General features: G+C 41.2%; 1 protein-coding gene across 17 annotated transcripts in view; it reads right to left on the bottom strand.

Annotated features, from left to right (window-relative positions):
• The window catches only part of LOC109098356 (calmodulin-binding transcription activator 1-like), a 285,375-nt gene that overhangs the window by 14,059 nt on the left and 258,118 nt on the right, over nt 1-13,198 (bottom strand). For 15 of the 17 annotated variants that reach the window (XM_042766802.1, XM_042766804.1, XM_042766809.1 and 12 more), the window contains 4 exons: nt 11,610-11,750; nt 8,460-10,753; nt 7,205-7,331; nt 6,619-6,753 (listed from right to left, as the gene is read on the bottom strand). In XM_042766802.1, coding sequence (XP_042622736.1) covers nt 6,619-6,753; nt 7,205-7,331; nt 8,460-10,753; nt 11,610-11,750 — 2,697 coding nt within the window. The remainder of the gene's footprint in view (nt 1-6,618; nt 6,754-7,204; nt 7,332-8,459; nt 10,754-11,609; nt 11,751-13,198) is intronic. The other 2 variants (XM_042766813.1, XM_042766817.1) reach the window with 1 other exon arrangement.

The raw sequence follows: 13,198 nt of genomic DNA, 5'->3' as shown, positions 1-13,198 counted from the left end.
ACCAGTTCTGTTTCACACACGGTGAATGAAAGCGAGTCTAATTCTAATGAATGGACCTACACGTATGCATTGGATACTGTGTTTTTCCACCACAAATATCTACCCTTGCAGACAAAAAGAGTCGCTCCGAATGTAGCTCCAGTGCAGCTTTGTTCAAACACTACTGCAGTGTTGGTGCAGTGCAGATGATGTCATTTCCACCTGCTGCTGGCAGGCTGTCTCTCTCTCTCTCTCTCTCTCTCTCTCTCTCTCTCTCTCTCTCTCTCTCCCTCCACTCAGAATGCGGCACACATACTCTCATGTAGGCTGGGGGGGAGGGGAAAGGGGAGGAGGGACCAAATTGCTCTACAACGGGGCTGTGACATAATCAACGCTCTACTACACCTCCAGCAGCCTGGAGACGTCCAATCAGATGCCAGCAGACCAGCCAGGCAACAGAACGCTTGAGAGCTTTGTTTCAAACCTGAAAATGTTGAGGGGTATCGTTTCAAAACAGACAGACCAAACTCATGTTTATTAACGCAGTGATGGAGAATATGTTTAGAGGAAAAGGATGAGGCGAGGTTATTTACATTTGCTGTATTCAGGTGAATATATAAGGTGAATTCAAGGTAATTGGACCACTTTTTTTTTTCAATGTCAAAAATTGGCCCAATTTATTTGAATTCCTACAGAAAAATCAGCTCCTAAGACATGTCACAACAAATAAATGCATGCAAAAATCAAGCCTCATCTACATTCTTACCAGTTCCAACAGTTAATTGTAACTTTTAATACCCACTTTAATAAGATCAAGATTCTTCAAAAAGCCTTAAATACATGACACCATCTTTTAAAGGTATAGAAAATGCCATTTTGTGTTTGGGTGCATAAATCAGATTTTTCCCAAGCATCCAACAACAACCTTCAATAACAGACCAATGACAATGTGCATGCATAAACTAGCCCAAAGATGTCCAAAAAACAAACAAACAAACAAACCCACCAGTACTAGACTGTGCCAATGTGAGTTACCGTTTTTCAGGAGATGTTACATCAGCCTTGGAGCTGCTCCTTTGGCCTGGGTAGCTCTCCTGGTCAAGCAGACCTCACAGAGTTGAGCACAAGCCTTGAGTGAGAGGACTAAACTCTCTTTTCGCTGGATGTTTGAGTATCTCATGGTAATATCCTAATGCAGAGAGCCCAAGCCGGTTTCCCTATTTCATCAGAGTTGCATCATGCTCTTGAGAGTGGGGGCTTCTGCACCACTTTACAGCTACAAGCGCAACAGGGGCTCAAAATCACTCACTTGTTGAAGATCTGTTGCGGTTTATTGTGCCTGAGATTGGTAATAAAGAGACTACAGGCTTTACAGTCATCAGAAATCAAACAAGCATTTGACAATGCATACATATGACAAGGAATGATATTGCACATCAAACTGCACTTGTTGACAGTGTTGCTTTGCATTTTAGGCAAAGGTGTAAAAATGTGCAGAATGCACAATACAATTTTCCATCTTGCAGGCCGGTTTGAAGAACTGATGTGGAATCTGGCAAGCTGAGACTGTACAGCAACCCAAAACATATTTAAAATCTTTAAAGTGCACAAATCTGGTTGTGACACTTCTCTGCATCATTTAATTCCTTGCCACAGGTGCCACCTCTCTTCATTAAATTTTCAATTACTGTCTGCAGATTAATGACAATTATACACTATTAAATAATAAAGAAATCTATTTGAAATATCTATGTCGGAAATAATCAATATATCCAATAATGTGCAGAGAAAATAAGATATTTTCAGTGTTTATGACTGGTTTGATTATTTATTGACTCCTGAATCATTGCTACATAATTTCCCCCCTGAGCATATCCAATATTTGCTACATCTGAGCTCAGAGAGCATATTGACGCTTTCATTTTTATTTTTAGGGTTTAAAAGAGCTCATGCTCTGTTGGGCATTTCCACAGGATTTGCTTTAAATCTGTAACAGACTAATATCCTGTTCCAGCCCATCATTATGAATGCATCGAACAGAAATGGAAAAAACTAAATCACACAAATGTCCCTTTCGACAGGATTTAGCTGATAACGTGCAATGATTTTGTCTTAAGGGGATTTAGCTCAGCATGGACTCAAAGCTGGGATAACAGCTCCTAATGCTGTGGACATTGGTAGATCTGGTAGATCATGACCGTGAAACAGGTGCTAGTTTTGGATAGAATTGAACAGAGGTGAGGCTGCTATGACAGTAATGTCATTATTGCTCTCCCAGTCCTGATTATTTATTAACTTTCCTTGTCTAACTGGAAATATGCTTTCTGCTTGAAAACAATAAAAACAAACCATGTCATATTAGCAATTCAAATTCACATTCAAGGTCTCTGATCGAGATTTATTAGAGATATACTGCCCTCAGACCAGAACTTTCCCTCAAACAGACAAACAAAAGCAAGTGTTTGACCGCTGGAAACAAAAACACTCTTGTTTATGTTGTGTTTCTTTCTTTATTTTTTGACTTTCTTGAGATATTTATGCAATGTTTGCAAGTAATGGACAACAATAGGCTTCAAAAAGTTTTATTTAAAATACTGCAAATATTGTGGTCGGTATATCCACACAAACTTTGACTGTTTTGCACAATTTAAAAGATCTTACTGTCAATGAAACTGAGTGAAAAATTGGAAAAATGTTACTGGGGGAGCATCCGTTTTGAATAACCATTAAAAAAAAACTAAAATAAAAAACACAGAATCTCTACAGGGAGACGAGTACTCTAATTACACATGAAACTAAAACAAGTGTCCGATCCTTGCTAAGATGATCTAATTTAGTTCAGTCTGCATGTTGAGTAGACATACAAACAAACACTTTCATCTCAATTGAGAGCAAAAACAGCACAGACGAGACACATCTGTGTGGGCGCTCCATTAGCGGGCTCAAGCTCTGACCGCAATTCCTAGAATTTCACAGGAAATCTAATCAAAGCAGAACTAGGAAGTCTGAACTTCAGATTTAGGGTTGATTATGGTGACCTAGTTACAACTTTCCTTGTAAGGGCATGTAGGCAGGCCAGCAAAAAAAAGAATACAGAAATTTCTTGGTTTGGTTGAAATCCTCTTGACTTTTGTGGTGTAATTTCAGTAAGATGAGCCAAGAATTGCAGATTGTAATTTCACACACAGATTAGAAACTAAAACAAGTGTTGTTCATAATAATGAAAAGACAGAATGAAAAGGGAAATGGCAAGTGTAGCCATAAGATGTCAACAGGTTGGTAAAACAATTCTAATACGTCTGCCAGCAAAACAACACTGTATCTCACTATTACACTGTATAGTTTTAGGAAAAGGGTCAACTTCATGGCACAGTATATTCGTCCTCTTCCTATGGAAAGCGTAACAGAAGAAGGGCAACAGTCAGATCCTCTCAGCATCACTGTCGCTGTCCACTGCCTGTGGTGCTGAAGACAGACGCACTACACCTGACTGACTCATTGTAACCACATGCTTTACATAGGAGATCTGAGGTCTCTGAGAACACTGTTTGGTAAAAGTTTACAAGCCTTTATGTACAATCTGACCTGGTTGTAAAACCTGCACAACATCATAATTCAACAACCATTAATTCCAAGAAACTTTCACGCTGCACCTCAGAGTCTATAGTGAATATTTTCCAAACTTCACTCACAAGCTCTCTAAAACACAATGACATATCTTTCCAGCAAAAAAATGCTCTCACTGCTGTTGGGAAACATCACAAACAAGGGAAAGAATAGTGCAGGACACACAACAAAGACACTGACACCTGGAGCACAACTACAACATATATTCATCATTAAATTGCCTGTGCATGTGGATCAAGTTCATAACAGTATTACTAACCCGAATCAGCCAGCGTGTTGTCTGTCACTCACACATGTTCTCCATCCAGCGTTAAACTAACCGCAGGAGCCGCTTGGCAGCGGAGCCAACAACAATAGAACAAAGTGTAAGTGCGGAGTGTGTAGGGAGAGAGATAAAGACCCCTCGTCCCCCTCCTCTACACCTCCTCCTGTTCCCTCCCCATCCCTGCTGCCGATGCTCTATCTTCTCCGCTCGCTCATGGAGACGCGGGGCTTCATCCGCCGCAGGTACGCGCTTTACGCACCGCTTTACGCGCGGTCGTGCGCCACAGGCTGGCTCTCCAAACACTCGCAGGCATCACAGTCCTGCTTTTCCAACTGAAAACAGTCGATTAGATAGTCGTATCTTTTATATTGCGAACGCTCCACGCGCACCAGCCATGTCTCGGAACCGCGATCGGTTTTTGCGTATTTTGTTTATGTGCGTTTTTCAAACGTTCTTCTGCTTTATAGCGATTTACGACAGCACCTGGACCCGAAGCATTTGCTTTTGATTCGCTTTTGACTAAAACCGCGCGTTTTGGCGCGAATCTGAAGTCGTGTGGTGGTTGGATATGGACGTGCTTTTCTTTTGGGAGTGGCAGCGAAACACAATGGAATTGTGATCACTCATATAACCGTTTGGAACAATGTTATGGTCGCTCATACGATTGTTTTGCAACAAATCTGTGTCAACAAGAGGCAGGTTTATTGCTCCTGCCCCTCTCAGCCTCTGTCCTGTGGTTCAGTACCTGCAATGCTGCAGATAAACTGTTTTTCTCCTCTCTGCATTATGACAAATCAGGCCAGGCGGTGTGTCGTTCAGCGCCACGCACATAACGCGCTGGATGCACGCAGACAGCATGTTGGGAGAACTGAAGCTCGATTAGACGAATGAGATCTTATCTCACAAACTCTGATCACTCTTTTTCAGCGTTTTTCCATCCCCATATGGAACTGTAACATACTTAACATCGGGATGGCTTCAACTAGAGTCTAAATTGTTGATGCAGGGCTGAATCTCACATAACGAAACGTGGAGAAAGAGACAAAACAGTCTATTTTTGGGACCTAGAAGATATTTTTAGATTAATTAGCAAAAGCATTTCCTCAAAAGCAAAATAAAGTAAATATCAAACTTCTACTGTTTAGTAAAAGTATACATTTAAATAGTGAAGTTTAAGCTGATTTTAATTTAAAGAGAACTATTGTGTAGAAACTGGACTGATTTTAAATTACTCTATTACAGTAATAACAATCTAAACAGAACTATCTTTGAGAATAATTATAATTACAATCTATGAAAACTATAATGATTATTTTCACATTAAAGTTGAGGACACTGAGGACATGTGCTTAATTGTAATTGTTATGCATATATATATATAATATATATAAATATATATATATATATATATATGTGTGTGTGTGTGTGTGTGTGGGTGTATATATATATATACATATATATATACACTCACTGGCCACTTTATTAGGTACACCTTGCTAGTACTGGGTTGGACCCCCTTTTGCCTTCAGAACTGCCTTAATTTTTTCATGGCATTGATTCAACAAGGGGTTGGAAACATTCCTCAGAGATTTTGGTTCATATTGACATGATAGCATCATGCAGTTGCTGCAGATTTGTCGGCTGCACATCCATGGTGTGAATCTCCCGTTCCACCACATCCCAAAGCTGCTCGATTGGATTGAGATCTGGTGACTGTGGAGGCCATTTGAGTAAAGTGAACTCATTGTCTGAGATGATCTGAGCTTTGTGACATGGTGCATTATCCTGCTGGAAGTAGCCATCAGAAGATGTGTACACTGTAGTCATAAAGGGATGGACATGGTCAGCAACAATACTGAGGTAGGCTGTGGCATTTAAACGATGCTAAATTGGTACTAAGGGGCCCAAAGTGTGCCAAGAAAATATCCCCAACACCATTACACCACCACCACCAGCCTGAACCATTGAGACAAAGCAGGATGGATCCATGCTTTCATGTTCTTTACGCCAAATTCTGACCCTACCATCTGAATGTCACAGCAAAAATTGAGACTCATCAGACCAGACAACATTTTTATTACTAAACATGGCCTAGATACTTTGTGAGATTCACCCTCAGAAAATCTAACAAAGCATGATTTTACCACAGAACTAGTCCACATAGTCCTTATAACCTGCAATTCTAGTGTACAGTATATTCCATATATTCCATACACCATGAGCGCAAGAACAGACAAGTCTTTTATCAGTCTTTTAAATGTAACTAAACATAACCTGGTAACACAGGTTACAAGGATTCCCCACTGGACGGCAATCATATTTAAGACATCTGGAAAAGTCTTCCAGCCCAGTTTAACCAACTTAATTATTCAGGCCAAAAAAATAAAAATAAAAAAGAAGCAATCCCTGTGAGTTGTTTTTATTTTACTTTTAGACTTGACAAACACTACCTGGCCACCTTGTTTAAAATGCATGCAAAACATATAGTTTAACAGCAACCAAGTTTGACATGCCAGCCATTTAATTCTTTAGAAACAAAGCTTGAAGACGTGTCTGCCATCAGCCATCCAGACAAACATTTGGCAATACACAATTTGAAAAGTTTGGTATTCAAAATGCATGAAAAAAAAAAAAAAACACACACACATGAATTCAGATTAAACTTCCAAAGTTTCTTTACAGTGCAAAATGAAGACAACCAAAAACAAAACTGTGTAACAGCTATATATGATAAATCTCAAACATACCGTCCAGTGAGAGCCAGTCGTGTTGAGAGGAGGGCAGGGCAGGCAGGGCACGGGCTTTATACTCAAACACCACTGAATTGGAGATGATTTGACTGCTGGCTGCCACCTGCAGGGTCACCAGGCCTGTGTCATGAGCTTTGAAAAGAAATGAGACATAAATTAAGAATTTTATGTCTGCAAAGAATCAGCTTACAGTTTGAAGTCCACACGTTTGCAAACCATTTACAACATTAAGAGTGATGGCTCAGAGTATTTTTGTTTTTATTTATTTATTTAGTTACATAACAGTGGAATTTGAATGAGTTCTCCACGACAGCTGTTAAAGAACAGTCCTTTGTTTGTTCACAAAGACCACATGATATATTCATGGACTACAGTACAGAGACTCAACAAATAAAGTTTTTTTTTTCATCATGGAAAAGACGCCTAAAGAAGATGCTAGTTTGGGAACATTTGGCATACTGACTGAAGTAGAGGCCTTTTTTTAATTTTTTTTTACTGAAATGCAGCTGCATCACTCTTTCCCTTTAAAAGGACAGTTTTAAATGTCTGTATGTACATGCAGTTTGTGACTGTGCTGAAATACCTGGGCAGTAACAGCGTAGCACCCCGGGCTGGATGAGGGAGGCTGGAACTGTTATCTGATCAAACAGACAGGTATATTCACTGCTGGCCTCCTGCCATGGACCAGTGATCAGCACCTTCACACCACCCTGAGAAATATATACCAACATTATATATTTTTATGTAAACTGTTAAAACTTGCAAAGTTGACATCACCCCAAAAATGGTTGGTTACATTTACTGTGCTTACACGGTCAGATTTGACAATATTCTCCTTTAATATGTCTAAATTTGCAATTATTTTAAATGTCAGTACACTATAAGAAACACTGAATTAAAGCTCATCTCTGATGATATCTTTTTCCAACAAGGAAAATGTCACAGAGAAAAATAGCCAGGGGTTGTGAGAGCTGAAGAGTCGTTGTGGTAAGGTCTAATATCCCTCTGTCTATATTTGTCCGACTGCTTCCTTGCCAATGGGCATGTTAATGACAGGCTGAGCATGTGTCTCATGTGGCCCAGGGCCTTCTGGGACAAATACATACGTCACTTGTTGTTTAGAGAAGACCTTGAGTTTGGATTCAGACCTCTTAAGATTCAAATCTATTCCTGCAGCTTGAGGCCAATTCCCATGTTTTCACAGATTTCCACAGAATTAGAAACAATCATTCACAAATTCCTTCATGTACCTTGCCCTTTATTTACTTAAAGGGACAGTTCACCCAAAAAATGAAAAATCTGCCATCATTTATTAACCCTCTAGTTGGCCCAAACCTGCATGAGTTTCTTTCTACTGTTGAACACAAAAGAAGATATTTTGAAGAATGTGTGTAACCAAACAGTTGATGGTAGCCATTGACTTCTATATTATTTTTTCTATACTACAGAAGTCAATGGCTACCGTCAACTGTTTGGTTAACAGCATTCTTCAAAATATCTTCTTTTATGTTCATCAGAAGAAAGAAACTCATACAGTACAGGTTTGGAACAATTTGAGGGTGAGTAAATGATGACAGAATTCTAATTTTTGAGTGAACCACCCCTTTAATATTATCTGCTAATAACAGAGTATTAATCATTTTACTATGTTTAAATCCATTCCACAAAATTCTGCAACTTTTCCCTTCAAATTTGTTCAGAAATTGCAAAAAAGGACCTACACATTTGCTTTTTATCTCTGCTGCCCCCAGTGGATATTTTAGCATACATCTATAGCATTTGAAATGTTTTATTTTATTATTTTTTTTTTTAGCTCTGCAGATCTGTCAGAACCTTACCTCAGGATAAGACCACTCTGGAGAATAGTCCGTCACCACAAACAGCCTTCCGGTAGCCTGTAACATTCCCATGTTTCCGTGCACCACAGCTGCTGACACGGCCTCGGCCACCTGCATGTATGCCAGCTGTCCTGCCTCGCCTGCCACCGCCCCAGCCTGTGTAGACTGTGGGCTGCAACAGGGCTGCAGGCAGAGGTCTGCAGAATTGTACCCCCTTGCCCCATGAGCTACTTCGTCTGCACCTTGTTGCGCAGCAGTTCCAGAGGAGACCTGCCCCTCTGTTCCCGAATGAGTCATTAGCTGATGGCTGTAGAGAGCATTGCTGCCAGCCACTACTGCCGTACCGCTTCCACCCTCCACTGAAATGAAGTCATTGATGAGATCTGAGAACTGATTCCCGAAGGAAACATCAAAATGGTCCAGGCTGATCTCCATGGAACCTCCTCCATTGGTTCCACTACTGCCCAAGCTCTGGTGGGTGCCAACATTGCTAAAAAGCCCCTGTACCAAACCGGCTCCTTGCAGGAGCGGCTGGAGCTGTTGATGGGGGCTGTTTGTGGTTCCATTTCCTTCGGTGTCATTGCACAGCGAACCACCTTCTGCCCTTGCACTCGTTCCTCCAGATCCTGGCCCGACTCCACCACCTTCCGTTGGTTGCTGGAGGTAGTGGTCTGCGCCACCTACACCCTCAGTTTCTCCTCCTTCACTAGGCTGCAAGTGTTCCCCTGGTTTCATAAGACCATTCGAGTCCTTCTCTTGAACACCTCCTTCTCCTTGTTCTGCTCCTATTGGCTGTTCCAAACCACCCACTTCTTCATGCTCCTGACCTGGGTTTGGAAAGCGGTTCTGGTACTGCAGAAGCTGGAGTGACCCGGCCTGTCCATTATGCTCGGTGGGAGAGCCGCCGTTGCAGTTAGAGGCAGTGTGCTGGCTGGGGTGGGTGTGGTGATGGTGGTGGAGATGCCCATTTGTTCCTGTTGAGTCTGTCTTGACGACAGACAGGCCCATGTAGGCATTGGAGTCATGAGAGTTCTGGGTTGAACTGGGGTTGTTCTGGTGGGTCTGGGTTTGGGACTGTGGAGAACCTTGCAGGAAGAAGCTGGGGGAGTGACTCTGGTGGGCTAGGTGAGAGCTGGAGATAGATTGGCTATAGCCCGCTGCTTCCATAACACTGGATGGATAGTCTTGCTTGGCATCAATTGCACTGAAATCCATCTGCTCAAGGGTAGTGCTGGGACTGAGTCCACCTCCAGACGGCAGCAGTGAACCAGTGGCAGTCAGAGCCAGGGAGTTTTGGGCAGAACCGCCGTTTGTGGAACCAGAGATCCCAACAGCACCGCTCACCACTTCTCCAACCTGATAGCCACCCTCTTTAGCCAGCTGTTGTTCAAATGACGTGTCCTCCGTTTTGATGTTCTTCACCAGAGAGGCGTTGAAGCCATAACCGTTGTCGCTGAGTGGTGGGGAACACCGCAGGCCTCCGTTACTGCAGCTGCTCCTGTTGCTCTCCTCAGTTTTCAGCCCGTTTCCTCCATAGGTCTGACCTTGCTTGGGGTTGTTGAGGAAGCAATCGGGGTCAAAATTCATATTGGTCTCAGGCAGCTTGATACTTCCAGATTCCAGGTTACTAGACAGCACCAGTTCTTCAGACACACTGGCCGCAGACAGCATAGAAAGTCCGTCCGTGGATCCTGCGTCTGCTAAACCCACTCCAACTGCTCCAGCAAAGGCAAATTTGTGAGTGTCGGCTGTCACTGCTAAGACCAGACTGCTTGAGGCTGTGTCAGAACCCAAAAGGTGAGTGTTGGGGTCTACAGTGGGGGACATGCTATAGACAGGGTCTCCAGAGACCTCTGACATGAATACAGCAGCGGACTGAGATAGGCTGCTCATTACCGAGGCTACGTGGCCCATTCCTGTCACCACGGGACTGTCAGCCATATCGGGGTCAGAGTTTAGCCCACTGCTAATGGAGACGGGTGAGCTCTGGGTGGTATCCGGCACTTCCACCTGGTTGGATGAGGACACCTCCATGCTGTTCTGGTGGAGCAGCGCTGGCTTGTGCACCTTGCCGTTCCTTTTCTCTCGGCTGCCCGTTCCCCCGGCACTGTCGCCCCCTGCCCTGCCATTTTTGCCCCTGCCGTGGCTATGCTCTGTCTTTCCCTCTGAAACGTCGTTGTTTTGAACCTCGGAGTGGGTGCTACTGTAGGCGCCTCCGGTACGTGGGTCCACTTTCGGGGAGATGATACGGTGTTTGGCACTGTTGCATTTGTGATGCAGGCTGCTCCCAGCACCTACAGAGACAGAGTACACACATTTCAAGTTACGTTATAATATGAATGTAATCTAAAAATAGCTCAACACATAAAGCTAAGTTATGCATTTTATTGGTTTATGATTTATGAAAAGAGTTGTCCCTCTGTTTACCAGAGAATTGACAAATACTAATCTATATTTCTAAGGAAGTGTTATTTAAAATATATAAGAAAAATACATAAAAAATATAATGTAGTATAATACGTAATAGATAATAAAATGAAATAATTAAAGTTACATTTAAATAAAATATAATGTTGGAGATTGTGAGTGAAGTGACTTCATATCATTTTCTCTTTTAAACTGTGAAAATATTTGTGATATTTTAAAACATTTATTTTCTCTTGAATCAACACTGTCATCATTAATGCATTGGTTTCATAATGTATTTTGTTTACTGATCAATGTCTGACAGTAATTTGTGGTGGAGAAAGGTTTGTACTCAGCTTTATAATTTCTACTTGACTCAATAGCACCATCTACTGGCCATAATTTATACTGAGCCTAAAAAGATGATGGAAAGGACTCTCAGTAGATTTATATTTATAGTCAGATTTATATTTATATAAAAATCTAATTTATATTTATCTAATTAACAGATCTCAGTAAATGGACCCAAATGCATCCTAATAGAAGGAGAATGAATTAATAGTCATATAATAAGAATATAGTGTTATACAATGAACGTGAGTTTTAGTTCATATTGAAATCTCTGACTTAGCTGCAATGTCTTATATTGCTGAGACACTTTTACAAGGTTTTTTTTTTTTTTTTTTTCTGTGAGAAACAATTGAGCTATAATACAGAGATATCATTTCAGGCCTGTTCCCTTACCCAGGTTTCCCGTGCAGAGGCAGTTGTGAGTCCGGGGAGGTGGTTTGGTCTGGTGGCTGTCCAGAATTTGCTGCACGAGCTGCTCTGCTGAGAAGCCAGTGCTGCTGTTCCCGTTGCTGCAAGTCCACTTGATGCCATGAACTGCCGGGAGAGAGGAGGAGACACAGACGTCAGCCAGACAGCCACACAGACCAGCACCTCGCCAGCACCCCCCTACTGACACTGCAGGGGAGAGACAGCCTAACTGCCCCGGCACTGTCTACACACTGTCACTCATCATTGGCTGGATTCATCAAATGCTTACAGAAAGTGTTCTGCCTTTTCCTACAGAAATGTTCCGGGTTGAAGCATCTGTGACATGCTTGGGATTACTTCTGATATAATTTTGACAAACGACAGCATTTTCAATTAAAAACAGAAAACTTTCAATGCGTCACGGGCGTTCATTCACACAACAACAGCATTTTGGGGGCCTGAAAACTTTTGAAAATGGGTTTCAAAGTGCACGTTTTTGAAAACAATACTGTTATTATCTCAGTGTAAACTACAAAAACTTGTGAAAACAGTGATGTCATGGACATACATGTAACATGTTCACATAATATGTGAACAACTACTGGCCTGGCATGCTTAATGAAGTGTTTATATTCGTTTTCATGGATCCGTGTCAACGGGGATTGTTTTGACAATATTGTTGCATGTATGTGAAAAATGCAAAGGAAAAAAATGCCTGTTTTTAACATTGTTGTCGAGTAAACGTACCCTCAGTTTGTAAAAACAAAGTTGTGTTTGCAGTAATGCACTTGTTTCGGAATTCTATGGTTTAAAGGTTTAAAAGCAGAATATTTAAAGCACTAAAATATTATTTTTTTCAGTACAAACAATTTTTTTGAGCTGTCTAAATAATGAAATTCTGTTCATGTGAACCTTGGAAACTTGCACAAAAATTACTAAGTTAACCTACTATACCTGGTTATGGCAGAACGTTTGCATAATAATATTTTGGAAATATTAAATATAACCTGGCCCAAATGTAATCTACTGACTAGTTTGCATTTTTGAGCTTATCTGTAGGCTTTAAACATGGTAAAATGCATTAAATGGAATATAAATGCATTTAAAAGTAAGCCAAAAGTCAAAATAATTATTAAATAAACGAATATTCAGGGGGTTGAGGATGTGTATAACTTAAATTCGGTGAAAATCTTAACTACAGAGTTCTGTCAGTGCAGATTTCACATAATCCTTCAAAAAATTTTGCACAGAGTTTTATTTATTAAGACAGAGTTAAGTAACTATACTATCACACTTTTCCACGTTCATGCATATAATGTATATTAAGCATTTATGCAGTGCCTTAGCCCACAGACATTCACTGTAATAACTGTAATACTTTTACTGTAATAACTGTAATACTTCAATAACTGTCTGGTTTGGTCAGGCATCAGAAAACTACAGAGAACGGTTCGGACTGCTGAAAGGATTATTGGTGCTCCCCTGCCAAGAACTGTATACATCCAGAGTGAGGAAAAGGGCTCAGAAAATCACTCTGGATCCCTTTCATCCAAGTTACCCCATCTTTGAACTTT

Source organism: Cyprinus carpio, chromosome A11 (assembly GCF_018340385.1).
Source record: "Cyprinus carpio isolate SPL01 chromosome A11, ASM1834038v1, whole genome shotgun sequence".
NCBI lineage: Eukaryota > Metazoa > Chordata > Actinopteri > Cypriniformes > Cyprinidae > Cyprinus > Cyprinus carpio.
The sequence above is the reverse complement of the archived record's forward strand: the minus strand, read 5'-3'. Positions and strand labels throughout refer to the sequence as shown.